This window comes from Xenopus laevis, chromosome 2S (genome assembly GCF_017654675.1).
Source record: "Xenopus laevis strain J_2021 chromosome 2S, Xenopus_laevis_v10.1, whole genome shotgun sequence".
Classification (NCBI taxonomy): domain Eukaryota; kingdom Metazoa; phylum Chordata; class Amphibia; order Anura; family Pipidae; genus Xenopus; species Xenopus laevis.
The window spans coordinates 153,184,005-153,200,520 of record NC_054374.1 but is presented as its reverse complement, the minus strand read 5'-3'; the positions used below and the strand labels follow the sequence as shown (position 1 = coordinate 153,200,520).

The 16,516-nt window shown below is 39.7% G+C and overlaps 1 protein-coding gene across 1 annotated transcript in view; it reads right to left on the bottom strand.

The window, feature by feature from the left end:
- Positions 1-9,470: 9,470 nt before the first annotated feature.
- ddx10.S (DEAD-box helicase 10 S homeolog) overlaps positions 9,471-16,516 on the bottom strand; it is a 143,763-nt gene continuing 136,717 nt past the window's right edge. The window contains exon 18 of the mRNA XM_041583218.1: positions 9,471-10,532. Coding sequence (XP_041439152.1) covers positions 10,343-10,532 — 190 coding nt within the window. The 3' untranslated portion in view covers positions 9,471-10,342. The remainder of the gene's footprint in view (positions 10,533-16,516) is intronic.

Genomic DNA, 16,516 nt, shown 5'->3' with positions numbered 1-16,516 from the left:
TCTTTTTACTTGGGGGTGCCAAAAGTTAGGCACCCCAAGTGGTCACATATACTTACCTGAAACCCCGGGCTGGTGCACCAATTAGGAGAAAACTGCACCAGTCTGGGATTCTTCCAGCGAGAACCATGGAGCTATTGTCTTCTGGCTTCTTCTTCTCGTGGCTGGGCATGTGCAGTAGAGCAAAAAGCAGAACTTTAATGAAAAAGTCGGCTATATCGTTGTACTGTGCATGCGTCTGCCCCGGGAAATTTGAAGAAAGAAAAAGCTGAAAGACGATTGCTCCACGTGCTCGCTGGAAGAATCCCGGGCCGGTGCAGTTTTCTCCTAATAGGTTCATCGCCCTGGGGTTTCAGGTAAGTACATGCAATCAACTTGGGTGCATAACTTTTGGCACCCCCAAGAAAAAAGACCTTTTCTTCTCCTTTAAAGTGGAAAAGAAACCAGGAAATCAAAAGGCAGAACAGAAAGCAGGCAAAAGGAAAAGCACAAGAGACAGAAGGGGGTGGGAGAAAAAAAAGAAATTTCTAACATTGTAAAGAATATCAATAGAATAGACAACAGAGAGACCACAGCCATGACTGACAGAATGAGAAAGCAAAATCAGTTTAGGAAAAGGAAGGAGAAAAAACATAGAAACAGGAGTAGAGTAGAAGTGTAGGGTAGAGTAGAAGTGAGAGAAATATACAAGGAAGCCCAGATCAATAAATAATAATAAAACAATTGGAAAATAGGGATGCACCAAATCCACTATTTGAGATTTGGCTGAATCCTCAAAATCCTTGATGAAAGATTCGGCTGAATACCGAACCGAATCCTAATCCTATATATATGCATATGCAAATTAGGGGCAGGAAAGGAAAAAGTTGAAAAAATTCTTCTTTTGTGATGAAAAGTCACGTGATTTCCCTACCCGCCCCTAATTTAAATATGCAAATTAGGACTCGGATTCGACCGAATCCTGCTGAAAAAGGCGAAATCCTGGCCGAATCCCAAACTGAATCCTGGATTCGGTGCATTCCTATTGCAAAATGACAATGTGGCAACTGAAAGGGAAAGTCATAGAATTTTAAAAAGAGAAAACATGATTATTATATCCTCTGCTCAATGTTCTAGTTAAAAGCGGTGAAGTCAGACAGGTAATTCCCTGCGGCAGTGCCGTCTGTCTGATTTAATTGTGTCCAAATAATTTTCTTCCAGTTGCATCTCTTTGTACAATTTTTATCAATATTTATCAAACTCCATGGCTTTAAAGCCGGATATGGCATGTTTCCCATCACACTGCTTGTTAATCTTTTCTCTCTCTTTTTGAACAAAACAAAAACACAATCTCGCCCCGTTATCAAAGCAACAACCTCTGTGGCTTTACTGTGCTTAATGCTCAATGGCTTTCTCTCGCGAAGACCTCGGTTTTGCCGTAGTTGCTTTTTATGATAATTTATAATCGGTTTCTTGTTCCCGAAAGACGTTGGTCTTTCCAGAAAGCCTCAGAGACGGTGCAAACCAGCTGATGGCTGTATCCTGATTTATTTGATAGTGCTCTTTCTGACTAATGTGCCTGTGCTTATCTTGCATGGCTTCAGCACTAACAGTTTCACTTATAAAGACATTTTACATGGCTACTGAAATTGCCAGGATAAGTGCAAATAGAAGGGGTCTGCCAGTAGCCCAGTAAAGTGCAGGGTAGCAGGACAACTAAACTACTGCACATGTTTATGAGATATCATCCAGGTCACAATATACATTGAATAATGGACTATAGTCTAAAGCAACTGGAGTTTTCTTGAAAACATTTCACCACTCTTAGATCAAACAGCTAAAACCTTGCACTGCTGGCAGTTTAAAATGTTAGATCAAACAGAAAACACCATACACAGCTGTTATGTTACACTATTAGATTAAACTGTTAAAACTTTGCTCTGCTGGCATGTTAACTGTTGGATCAAACAACTAAAACCTTACACTGCTGGCAGCTGGTTATATCAAATAGACCAACACCATGCACAACTGTCATGTTAAAGGGATTACATCATGATTTTATGGTGTCTTTTTTATTCCTAAATTACACTGTTTACACTGCAAATAATTCACTCTACAATATAAAATGTCATTCCTCAACCAGCAAGTGTATATTTTTTAGTTGTAATATTGGTGTGTAGGTGCATCTCAGGTCATTATACTGGGTCATGTGCTTTCAGAAAGAGCCAGCACTTTAGGATGGAACTGCTTTCTGGCAGGCTGTTGTTTCTCCTACTCAATGTAACTGAATGTGTCTCAGTGGGACCGGATTTTACTATTGAGTGTTGTTCTTATAACTACCAGGCAGCTGTTATCTTGTGAATAAGCAGCAAAAAACAGGTTTAGATGTTATATCGGAGCTCACCCCTCTTGTGCGGCGTCTCTACCTTCAGTCGCAGCTCTCGCGGGATCCTCCTCACCTCGTTGAGGAGGTAACTTCAGTGCACAGATTTACCCCGTTTCACGGCGCAGAGCGAAGGAATCACAGGAGACGGTATTGCTCAATTTTCTTGCGGCTTTATTTGGCACATCTAGTGAGTTTCTAGCAGTGGGTTGGTGTGGAAAACCTACGCGTTTCGTGCCCTCTTTCCAGGCACTTCTTTCCAGACCCTGACAAAGTGCCTGGAAAGAGGGCACGAAACGCGTAGGTTTTCCACACCAACCCACTGCTAGAAACTCACTAGATGTGCCAAATAAAGCCGCAAGAAAATTGAGCAATACCGTCTCCTGTGATTCCTTCGCTCTGCGCCGTGAAACGGGGTAAATCTGTGCACAGCTGTTATCTTGTGTTAGGGAGCTGCTATCTGGTTACCTTCCCATTGTTCTTTTGTTTGGCTGCTGGGGGGAAAAGGGAGGGAGTTGATATCACTCCAACTTGCAGTACAGCAGTAAAGAGTGACTGAAGTTTATCAGAGCACAAGTCACATGACTGGGGGCATCTGGGAAACTTACAATACAGTATGTCTAGCCCCATGTCAGATTTCAAAATTAAATATAAAAAAATCTGTTTGCTCTTTTGAGAAACAGATTTCAGTGCAGAATTCTTCTGGAGCAGCACTATTAACTGATGCATTTTGAAAAAAACACGTTTTCCCATGACAGTGTCCTTTTAAAGTATTTGATTAAACTGTTAAACCTTTGTTTTGCTGGCATGTTAAACTGTTGTATCAAACAGCTAAAACCTTAAACTGCTGGCAGCTTAAAATCGTGTTAAACTTTTAAGTATTTGCTCTGTTGGCATGCTATACTTGCACTGCAGACATGTTAAACTTTTGCTAAAATCCAATACTGCTGGCATGCTAAAATTTTAGATCCAACAGGTCATACCTGGCACTGCTACCATGTTAAAATGTAAGAACAAACAGCTAAACCCGAGTGTAAAAGAGCAACATTTTACACTTTTGGCATGTTAAATTCTAGATCAAACAAATAACATCTTACACTGCTGTTATGTTAGACTAAAACTTTAAACTACACAGCTAACCCCCCCGATTCCTCCCTGTATAGTGCATTAGTGCAAAAAGTGTCCCCTAATATCAATCTCACTTCTTCATGCAGAGTAACGCAGCGGAGCTCCAGGGCGCAATCTTCAACGTATTCCGTTTTCTTCCAAAAGGGACGGGCGACACTGAGCTATTTGGTGCATGCACAGTTGGTTTTCTCGTCAACTGGAAAGAGTAAATTGCCAAAGGGAAGATGATCAGAAGAATTCCAAATAAATGAAAGATGGAGCCCGGACACTGTGGGGACACTTTTTGCAGTCATGCAAGGGGGGGGGAGCAGGGAGGAGGGACTATGGGGGTAGTGGATGGGGCTTTTCATATTGGGGGTTTAGTTCTCCTTTAAAACCTTATACTGCTGGCATTTAGGTATACTGAGCAGATTAATATTTGAAAGTCTAGATAAAACATCCCTAATGCCTGTATACAAATTTGCTTTCATCCAGGATACATATTTTCTGTTTCCATGGTTTTATGGTATAACCAGGTTCCTCTATGCCCAGGTTTCACAATTAAAAACAGATTTTTTTTCTGGCATGCACTTAGAATGATTACTACAGACATCAGGAATGTTGCAAGACTACTGTGCTTTCTTTACAGCCATGCAACACATATACGAATGATATAAGTAGAAAAGTAAACCTTTTAATTAAAATTACCCCAAACAAAAACAAACCTTTTCTCCATTTGCTATCAGAATGCTTAGCCCTCTGCCATCTGTTTGGAGGGAGCCCAGCGGCTGACAATTTTAGGGGCTACCTGTCATTGACGTGAGTGATAAATGCATTAAATGTCCGGTATTGGCACATTTCAACCTAAAAACAAGAACATTACCAGCCATTGCTTTAGAGTTGTATACAGGTATGGGACCTGTTATGCAGAATGCTCAGGACATGGGGTTTTCCAGATAATGGATCTTTCCATAATTTGGACCTTCATACATTAAGGGGCAGATTTATTAAGGGTCGAAGCAGAAATTCAAATTATCGTTGTTTTTTTTTTGGGTGAAAACTCTCAAATTCTATTTGGGAATTATCCAAACTCGATTCGAGTTTTAATTAGAATTTCAAGATGTATCATACTCTGGCCCTTTAAGAACTCAAAGTTAGACTTTTTGCCGATTTGCTGTATAATTCAATGGGAGAGGTCCAGGGATCAATTTAGTGATGTTTGCAGCCTTCCTAAAATTCGAATGGAGTTGTTTCTAATTCGAATTGAACTCAGTTCGAGTTTTCGATTCAATTATTCCGAGCTGGGAAAATTCGATTTTATTAATAAATTTAGAATTTATGGGAGTTTTAAAAATGAATGAGTGAATTTGAAATTCGACCCTTGATAAATGTGCCTCCCCGTCTACTAGAGAATCATATAAACATTAAATAAACCCAATAGGCTGGTTTTGGTTCCAATAAGGATTAATTATATCTTAATTTGGATCAAGTACAAGCTACTGTTTTATTATTACAGAGAAAAAGGAAATCATTTTTAAAAATTTGGATTATTTGGATAAAATGGAGTCTATGGGAGATGGCCTTTCCGTAATTCGGAGCTTTCTGGATAACGGGTTTCCAGATAACGGATCCCATTCCTGTAAAAATAATCTCCCTCTGATCTGTTGACTGCGTTGATAAAGTGGGGATGAATCAAATAGCTGTGTGTGTAACAGTCACTGTGATACAGTATAGAATTCTGCAGAAAAAAGAAACGTTACAATCGTTGATCTTTATTCCAGATGATAAAGTAAGAAACCTCAAGACAGCGGAAGCCACTTTTCCGCAGATCTGAGAACTGAGCCAACGCCAAGCTGCTGTCCCTCCTTTGCTTTCCTCGCTAGTATAAATTAAACCTTAAGAGCGAAAGACTAAGCACAGAAAAGTGTTGTTAACACGTATACAAAAGCAACAGCGACAAATGAGAAAGACCAGGGAACATAACTGGAGACTCTAATGGCAGCACAGGAAAATGCAGATATGCTGTAGCTAATTACTGAAAAAATATAAAAACTTCTAATGATAGCTTGTTATACTTTCTGAATGTGTGCAGATACATCCCCATTGTGAATATATTAGATAGGGCAGCTATGCTGCTTAAAGGGGAACTAAACTCTAAAATAAAATAATGTTAGAAATGCTGTATTTTGTATACTAAACATAAACATGAACTTACTGCACCACAAGCCTAATCAAACAAATGATTTATGCTTTCAAAGTTGGCCACAGGGGGTCACCATCTTGTAACTTAGTTAAACATCTTTGCAAGAACAAGACTGTGCACATGCTCAGTAAGGTCTGGGCTGCTTAGGGATCGTCATAAATGATCAAAACAGCACAAGTCAAATAATAGCTGCCAGAAGCCGATACAGCAAGATTGATTAATAATCAGAATATGCAGACTGCACTGGGTCCTGAGTTGTCATGTAATCTAATGTGGAATTTATAGTTTTTGTATTGTTTAATACAAACTTTCTGCAACTCTGCAGAACCAGTGGCTGCAGCAAAATAATCCTTCAAATAGAATCCCAGTTTATCTGTTTAAATCTGGCTCCATGATCTTTGTCTGGAGTTGGAGTAAAGGGGATGTAAAGGCAAAAATAAAATCCAATACAAATTTCTACACAGACGCCGACTGCTCTACAGGGAAACAAACAAAGCTGCTTGAGTTCTGCATGGCTGGGAAGTAAGGCGGGGGCTCCCCCTGCTGTTCATAAGTATGATTGTTTCCCTGCTCAGCAGTTAGGGACCGTCTGACAATTCCTATCCACAGCAGTAAATGAAGGGAGAATTTCACTGCCTACAGTCAGGTTTCTTATAAGAACAGTACCCATTTTTTAATTAAAGTATATTGGAGATAGGTTTCTTTTTCATTAAAGAAATTAACAATGGGATTTAATTTTTTTGCCTTTACATGCCGTTAAGGGCATTGTAAACAGCACTCGTAAGTTTCTATCCTAGAGCTCCTAAATTGCAGTAGGGCTGGAATTGGAGAAAAGGTGGTGCGGGGGGTTCGCAAAGAACTATACCAATGATCGGTTTGTGGGATAGTGAGAATAACCGTACAACAGCTGGAAATCTCTGACCTGAATACAAAGAACATTAAACAGGTACAACATTACTGTATATTCAATAACATTTAATGGCAAAGGGGGAGGGGTCAGGTGAAGAGGGGTCAACTGTCATGCAATAAATCCTATACTCACAGTGTGGTACCTTGGGAGAGCAAGTATTCCAAATCACTAACACTGGGTTGCTGATCATCTGCTTATTAAACCAGCAGTACATTTATATGGTATTTCCCATGCAAATTTTCAATCCCACGTTAGGCAACCATATGAAAGTTTTGTGATTAAGAAAGCGTTAGCATTTTAAATCTTAAATGCCACAATGCAGGTAAAGGTATGGTGATCAGTTATCTGGAAACCCATTATCCAGAAAGCTCAAAATGTCATAAAGGGCATCTCCCTTAGACTCCATTTTATCCAAATAATTAAACATTTTTAAAAGTGATTTCTGTGTAATAATAAAACAGTCACTTGTACTTGATCACAACTAAGATATAATTAATCCTTATTGGAAGTAAAACCAGCCTATTGGGTTTATTTAATGTTTACATGATTATTTATTAACTTAAGACCCAAATTACAGAAAGATCCCTAATCTGGAAAACCCCCAGGTCTTGAGAATTCTGGATAACACGTCCCATACATGTATTTCAATCTGTATTTATGACATAAAATGCCATTGTACTCCATAAAAACTTTGAGATGTCTCTGTATAGAGTAAAAACAGGCACACGGCTTAAATAAATTTATTGTTTCCGATAGCGACGTGATGCTGGTTAACTAGCCAGTCACAAGACCACAGCAAAAGTGGATTCTTTTTATGTGACACTGAATAATGGATGATTTAACTTCAAGTACATAGGCAGACATCAGGTACCAAGTCAGTTCTCTTGAAGAGCTGAGCAGCCGGTTGGCTTTTATAGATAGATCACTGTCAGATTGTGGAGCTGTGGATGAATCTATAGGTGACTGCTCAGCATGGAGGCCCAAAAGCTGATTAGTCTTTGTGTGTCTCTTTAATTAGGGGTCTTTTTGAGGTTTTCGTTTGGGCTCCCAGTGTGCTCTGATTGTTGACCTAAAGGCCAGATCACCAGAAAAGTTAGATCTAATCCAGCACCAGTGGAGTTGATCCATTGCTTTGATTGGTTGGCAAACAAGGCAATTATTTTCTTACCTTATCCCATGTTTGAAGACTGAAGTTATAAAGTGGGGCATACCAGGCTTCAGTCTTCTATATCTAAAAATTCTAGAACCACAGATAATTCTGCACAAGGAAGGTCTTATTTTATTTGTCAAGGAAGCGCAGTTATCTTCTGTTGACTTCACTGTACTGCCCATTTCTAGAAACCTTGGTTGGCTTTTACAGGAAAGCAAAAAAGTGTCAAGGGCAACTACTTAGTACCTGATAATCAATGCCAAATGAAAAAAAAATTCAAAATGTACAATTTACATTTAATTCAATACTAACAAAGAATAAGAACTATACTCAAAGAGTTGTATACGTCTCAGCATAGATATTTGCAGCATAGGTTCATGTGGAAGTTGGATATTGCTATTAAACCTCTAGGTGGGACCTAGTCACAATTATGATTATGCATGGAAATAAGGTTGGGATTGGTGACATGGAACAAAAAATCAACCATCACATAAAGCACACCTCTTTGTTAGGATATGAGCTCCTGTTCCATTCTGCAATTCCTGTTCCTATTCGTGTGTAAGAATATTATTTTGAACTGTATTGTGTAACAGAGAGAAATTAATATAGGACTTTGGGCAAGACTTTAAAGCTGGCCATAGATGCAAAGATCTGATCGTACGAATCGAGGAGTCGTACTATTTTCGGACCGTGTCTATCTGATCTTTGTGTCTATGGCCAGCTTAAGGGAGAAGGAAAGTCGTAGCCCACCTGGGGGTGCCAAATGTTAAGCACCCCAAATAAAAGGATCTACTTACCTGAAACCCCGGTCCTCCTATCAGGAAAAAACTGCACCTGGCCCTGGGTTATTTCAGTGAGCAATTTATGTTCATGGATCCGCACACAGACTATTTTTCTGCAGTCTGGGAAGTGCCCCTTTATTTTAGAATGCCATTGGTGTGTGTGCGGATCCATTAACATAAATTTCTGTTGCTGTGGGACCTTGCCAAGTCAACGGATGACCAGCACCACCATTGCAGTGTAAGATAATTGCAGAAGTGCAGTGGATTGAAAACACAACTTATTCTAGTGAGCACCAGGGAACGATCCTCTTCCTTCTTATTTCTTCAAATTTCCCAGGGCAAACGCATGCGCAGTAGAACAAAATAGGCGACTTCTTCGTTAAAGCTTGGCTTTTGGCTCTAATTCGCATGCACAGCCACAAGAAGAAAGGAGAAGCAGGAACTGGGCGCTCCATGGTGCTCGCTGGAATATCCCCCGGCCGGTGCAGTTTTCTGCTGATAGGAGCACTGGCCCGGGGTTTAAGGTAAGTAAATACAATCACTTGGGGGTGCCTAACATTTGGCACTCCCAAATGGGATCCAACTCTGTAAAAGGGAGCTTAAGGGTCAGGGCACACGCTCACAGTCAGGGATTGCACTCCAAAGTCGCCCAAAGTTGCCTCACAGGGAAGTGCTCCGATTTACATTATAGCTGGCGGGAGGCAGTTCGGGTGGATTAGTTGCCCCGAAGAAGAGGAGATTTGTCGCCGGGTGACTAATCTCCCCAAATATGAGCGTGTGCCTTGACCCTAAGGTGACATAAATGGCAATAGCTGCTGGCACAATCTAAATGCGGAAAGCATATATAATTCAAAAGACAATTTCCCGCATTTCGAGGTTTATGGTTTTCTACCACCCTATAACCTGGGAATTTACAGGAAAATGAAAACACATTTTACAAGGAAATGATCAAAGCAAGATTTAAGAACACTTTTCTTTTTAATTGTATGGAGAAGATGCTGATAATGAACTTCAAAAGGTAAAATACAAAACCGAGACATAAATAGTGGCATTATAAATGTTTTCTCTCTGTGTCACACTTCACACGTATTTACTCAGCATTGGCAACTGTCAGACGTCTCGAGAATAACACCTTGAACAAACTTGTATTTATAGAAAGGAAACAATGATCATATTTGCACGTGTAGCTCCTGTGTAATATCAATTAGTTTAAACGATGCTAAAAGGAAGCCTTTCCCTCTTTCCTAACACTCAGTGCCTTTTGCTGGAAGACCTTACATCAAGTACGGGTGATAGATATGGCAAAGGGGAGGGAGAAAAATTCCAAAATAGAATTCCAAATAATTGGCGAGTTTTATTCTCACAACTATGTGATATCTGCCAGTTGGACATACTTCATTTATAAGCTATAATATTTGGAAATTGCTACATAACATAATGTGCGGTTTTGATCTCATTTTTTTTTTTACCCAAGACAAGTGTTTTCTGCCTTATAACAAATCCTAAGGCACATTTGGACCCTGAAGAAATGGAATTTGGACAGCAGCCTCAGTATAAGGCCAAGTGATGCAGCAATGGCTCTATAATATCGGCCTGACAATCCCAATGGCTGAGCGGACATGTCACTTGTAGTTCATTAACTCTACAAAATCCATCCTTCTTCTATTGTTTCCCTTCTATTGTTGTCTCATATCACAATATGGAAGATACAGAGCTATTACTGACTATTTATTTTAGATATACGACATATTGAACAGGAAATAGCCTTATTATATATATATTATATGGAAAGAGCTGTGGCATCAATGAAGGTGATTTAGACCATAGACAATCAGTTGTTGCTTAGCAGGTGCAGCACAAGCTCCTCATCCTCTGCCAGAGAAAGTCCAGTGTTAAGAGGCTCAAAGTCCTCCTCGGAGTTCTGTTTTACCCTCTTCTTTTTAATGCCTACAGACTTTTCAGCTTGGTTTCCGGCAAGGCTTGGGTATGGTCTCTTCTTTGGGCGCTCTTCTTCATGGTCACTGGGGAAAGATATAATCTGGTTAGAAACATCATCAGCCATTTTCAGAGCAATAAAAATTCAGCATACAGTTGTCTTTTTTACTAGGACAATTAACATTTCTCTGATATTTTTCAAATATTTAATCACAACAAAAGGTGACAATAATACTTATGCAAGTTCTAGAGCAAAATACTACTTATGCACGGAATCCATAACTTCTGGATTTTGCCGAACCCTGAATCTTCTACTAATTGTCTGTGGATTATTGAACCTAATCCAGACTCTAATCAAAAATTCTATCAATTTCAAATAAGTAATTAAGACATTCAGCAGTGTAGATCTTTATTGGCACATGACTTCAGTGGTTCGCACTTGGTCCGGCTGAAAATGTGAGACTCCTTGGACAGAACTTACAGTAAGCAGACAAGGCACCTTCCATGTGTCCTTGACTATAGGAGGCTTAGTTAACAGTACTGTACCTTTAACATGTTTTTTTACACTGCGGATGCACTCCAAATACAATACAGACTTCAGTATAAAAAATAAATATCAGACTTTAGTAAATAACCCCCTTCCTACTGTATATGTGTGGAAATCTCTCGTTTTAGGTGAGCAAATCAGCTCCTAAGCTCTTAGCTAAGCCACATGGGTAAGTCTTGGGCCAGATCATGAAGGATCCTGCTATTTAAATGAGTGAAATGTGTAAGGATATCACTGTAATCTTACATAGTTAATGTGTGTTGAAAAAGACCAAAGTCCATCAAGTCAATCCCTCCAAAGGAACCATGCTGTACATACGACAACAGCCTTATTATTATTATCTTTGTTCAAGAAATCATCCAAGCCACTCTTAAAGGTATTAATAGAATTTGCTATCACATAATATCCAGCAGGGCATTCCCCAACCTCACTGTGAAGAACCACCTACGTTGCTTCAAATCAAAGTTCTGGTCCTCTAGTCTGAAAGGATGAGTTCAGATCCCCCGCTGTCTATAATGTTCTCTTTTGTACTTGTAAAGTGTAATCATCACCTCTTGCAAGAACCTTTTCTCCAAAGAAAACAACCTCAACCTTGACAGTCTCCCCACATAATTGAATTCTTCCATCACTATTACCAGTTTCGTTGCACATCTCTGAACTCTCTCCAGCTCATTAATATCCTTCCTAAGACTGGAGCCCAAACCTGCACGGTTACTACTCAAGGCAAGGCCTTACCAAGGAAATATAAAGAAGCAAAATGATCTCATTCCATCCTTCTCTATGAAGAATTTCCATTGAGAGGCAATATAAAGAGAATACATCTCCTTAGTATGCAAACAAGGAACTGAAACGATTACATTCTAGCTGGGCATTTGCGTCTTCCACAGAACTGTAAAACGACCCATACATTTGCAGAGAATTCCAGATAATGGGCCATCGATTATCTGTACATGATTATCTATTGAGTGATTAAACGCACAAGACTCGCATGAGAAGAGCAATCCGAGATTTTCCCTTTCAATTCGTGCAATTTATTTTCCTTTTCCCACTGATCAGCTTTCTGGCTACAATTTTAGTCAGTCTGAAAGTCTCGAATGGATACTTATTCAATGGATATTAAGTGGCTCCACGCAAAGTAATATATAAACAGAGACACAGACGCCAGGGGCCTCACTCCCCAAATGCTCATCATGAACAATCCGGTGCTAAAATGCTAACAGGCAATTTCTTTAAGTAATCTATTCGGATTAATCCACCTTTACTGCTTAAGGTCACAGCAGAGCTTCCAATACCATAAAAAGATCCGGATGATTCACTTAGCAGAATGTCCTGGATTTTAAATAAAAAGAAGGAGAATGAATATAATACCGGGAGTCGATGGTGCTTATGTCCTACTGTCATAGTAAAAAGTGGCATGAATTAGCCAAAGTATGAGTATATACCTTGATTCAAAACTCATATCACCCAGTGCTTTGGAGAGCAAATTCCTTGCCCCCCACATTCCTGTGTTATTTTTACGGAGGGGTCGGAGGGTTCTGGAGCTTTCTGCTGTACTGAGGGCACTATTTTCTCCATCACTTAAAAAAAAAAATCACCAATATGTGTGATACTACCCAAATACAATTCAGCCCAATAATATAACTAAAGGATCTGCATAATTAATCTTTTTCTCGTATATAAAACAGATCATACCTCACACTGTACATGAACATTGCACTTATACAGTTGAGAGGGAGTTTCCATGGTGGGTGCTTTTCAGTCCACCTTCTTCTATGCTAGCCCACCCTAAGTGCCTGATCTCTCCATCTCTGATGAATGCCAGACGGCCACTGGGGAGAGGTTGGGCCATAGGACAGAATGTGATAACCTGCCTGGAGTTGAACCAGGGACCCGGTGTTTCCCCCTCTGCTACACTTGCCCTTGTGTGTTTAGTAATTTCTTCTCTTTGAGTACATTGGAGAAGTGCCGACCTCTTTTCCAAACACCGGGCATACATCCTGGAGAGGCTGGGGAAAATAGGAATCGTGGTTGCAGAATTTACTTTCATCTATTGCCAATCTGGCCACAGGTGATCTGTGTAAGCCATTTGACTGGCTATAAAATCTCCTACTCGGCTGTAATTCATTGCCCAGTATAGGTCTATGTTCCATAGCTCCTGGGTGCGATACCTCGTCTGATCCCATTATTGACCACGCCAATTTGCTGACTGAAAGGACCCCTGCCTGCGTATGACTATTCTTCGGATTCTGATTTGGTGCTGCGCTTCTGATCTGTGTATGACCCTGTCCTGTGACCTTGTATACACTTCAGCTTCCTGAATTGGTACCGTCTGTTTGGTTTTGACCCGGCCAGTCCCCTGACCCCGCTCCTTGTTCTCCTTTCCAGTTAAACATTATGGTTCCCTCGTCTGCCCAGAGCTTTTCCCTTGGTTCTCTCGCGTTAAGTCCTGGCGACATCTGAGTAGCCAAGGGCTCTTCCCGAAGCCAAAGGCGGCTGCTATAGGCAGAAGTGCGAGACGTGACCTTGGGGTTTACAGTGGGTTTTGGAATACCATATGTTACACAGAGTTTAGCCTGCCACCAACTAAAGATGTTCTTTGCTGGCTCTTACCCAAAGCTGTCCTACTTATTGCTAAACCTCCAGGTTTCTGCTCAGCCAACACAACACAAAGTGCAAGGAGTTGGGTAAGATGCGGCAGACAAATAATGAAACACTTGGGGAGGGGAGTGAGTACGGTTAAGGCACAGTTCTGCCAAAACAGACCCCTGCAGATTTCTTGCTCCTGGTAAAACTGACCATTGTGTGTAAATGTGAGATATAGAGATGTAGAGCAATGCAGAATATACATAAAGAATAATACATGTATAATACATGTATCGGAACGGTTATCCATAATGCTTGGGCCCTAAGGCTTTCTGGGTAAGGGGTCTTTCCATACATTAAGTGTACTAAAAATTTAGAATCAAGTACAGGTATGGGATCCGTTATCCGGAAACTCGTTATCCTGAAAGCACTCAATTCCGGAAAGGCCTTCACCCATAGACTCCATTTTATAAAAATAATCCAAATTTTTTAAAACGATTTCCTTTTTCTCTATAATAATAATAATAATAAAACAGTCACTTGTACTTTATCCCAACTAAGATATAATTAATCCTTATTGGAAGCAAAACCAGCCTATTGGGTTTATTTAATGTTTACATGATTTTCTAGTAGATTCAAAGGGGTGGTTCACCTTTGAAATAACTTTTAGTATGATGTATCATGAGTGATATTCTGAGACAATTTGCAATTGGTTTTCATTTTTTATTATTTGTGGTTTTTGAGTTATTTAGATTTATTCAGCAGCTCTCCAGTTTGCACTGTCAGCAACCTGGTTGGTAGGGTCCAAATTACCTTAGCAACCATGCATTGATTTGAATAAGAGACTGGAATATGAATAGGAGAGGCCTGAATAGAAAGAGGAGTAATAAAAGGCAAATAACTATAAAAAATAAATAATGAAAACCAATTGAAATGTTGCTTAGCATTGGCCATTCTATAACATACTAAATTCGATTTGAATTTAAAAAGAATTAGAAATTCGAATTTTAGAAATTTATCATGTACTGTCCCTTTAAGAATTCGAATGAGACTATTCACCCATATTTTAAAAAAAATTATCTTTTTAATAAATTTAGATCTCGTCGTTTTTTTCCCGAATTTCGAGTTTATTGGAGTTGATAGGAGTTTTTAGAAACTTCCATAAACGCTATATTCGACCTTTGATAAATCTGCCCCTAAAAGTTGCCTTACAGGTGAACCACCCCTTTAAGGTATGAAGATTAGTGATGGGCGAGTAAATTCACTCGGCACGAATTGGGGGCGAATTTCCGTGTTTCACCGCTGGTGAAAATTCGCCAGAAAATGTTCGAATTTCACAATCTTTCTGTGAAAACATTCGAATTTCACGATTTTTGGTGAAAACGTTCGAATTTCATGATTTTTTCATGAAAAACGGTTTAATTTCAAGATTTTTTTCGTTTACTTACGATTTCACATTTTTTTCCCAAATTGTTTGCCGCTTTGCGAATTTTTCTGGAATTTTGCAAATTTTTCGGCTAAGCGAAACGAGAGAAATTCGCCCATCACTAATGAAGATCCAAATTACAGAAAGATCCATTGTCCGGAAAACCCCATGTCCCAAGCTTTCTGGATAACAGGTCCTTAACCTGAAGCACAAGGTCCTGTTTTATTGTAACAGAGAAAAAGGAAATCATTTTTAAAAATCTGAATTATTTGATTAAAATGAAGTCTATGGGAGATGGCCTTTAAGTAATTCAGAGCTTTCTGGATAATGGGTTTCCGGGTAATAATAATAATAATTTTAAAAGGATATACACACAGGTGGGAAATGTTCAGTGCACTCAACACTGTAGCCCATTAACCAATAAAAGTAAAGGTGGCCATACACTATAAGATCCGTTCGTTTGGAGATGCTTTTCCCTGATATGCCACTAACGGCAGGGCTATATCGGGGCTAATTTGAATGTTCAGCCCCATGGACTGAACGATCGGATTACGTTGAGCGCAATGGGCTCCAATGGGTCGGTCGGGAGTATAATCAAACCTTCCTGATCTATATCATGTCCAGATATCGATCGGAAAGATCCGTCGGAAGCCTCCAGATTAGCGGTCAAATTGGTCTAAACGACCGATATCTGCAGCATTATCTGCCCGTGTATGGTCACCTTAAGTCTTATTTTTGGGAAAAGTGGGTAAGGTTTTAGGGTTAACCGTGGGAGCTGTGGCTGCAGAGAGGAGCAGTATTAATAGAAATGTAACCGTTGTCTATATCTTCATTTCACAAGCTGTTAGAATGAAAACATTTTTTCCTAAATTGTATTATGTTGGAGGTGACTGATCTTTTCTCCCAAATTCAGACACACGGGGATTTAATTAACAAGTGCTCCAATCACTTGCTCCAGATGTCTCTTTATATGAAGCGCTTTGATTTCATCGCCATTGATCCCATCCATCGCAAACACAGACGGATTAACTGGCTTTTCATGCGAACTCTTCATAGGAACGAAGTCACTCGGATAAAAAGCGCTCGCGCCTAAACGCGGCCATTTCTACTACAATTTAATCTCGAAAACAAGTTTGCAGATATGAAAGCGGCAATTACAGAAGCGTGCTTGCATCTGAAAACAAGGTAATCCTTAAAGGAAGACTGCAATTACACACCCATATAAATACCAGCAAAATATAACAAATGCCAATTATCATATCTACACCTTAATGTTAAAGAAATACTGGCGTGGTTTTCATGATAACTATTGTTCTGCCCAGCTGCACTGCTGCAAATAAGAAGGCTGCACTGCTACAGCTGCACTGGGCTGTACTGCTGCAAATAAGAAGGTCTGTTAATGTTTCTCCCATCAGTGTTTTTATTTCTAATGAAGTGCATTTTAGAAAAGAGCTATACTACCCAAAATAAAAATTTGCCTAATAAAAGAAAACTGAATTCCAAGCAACTTTACA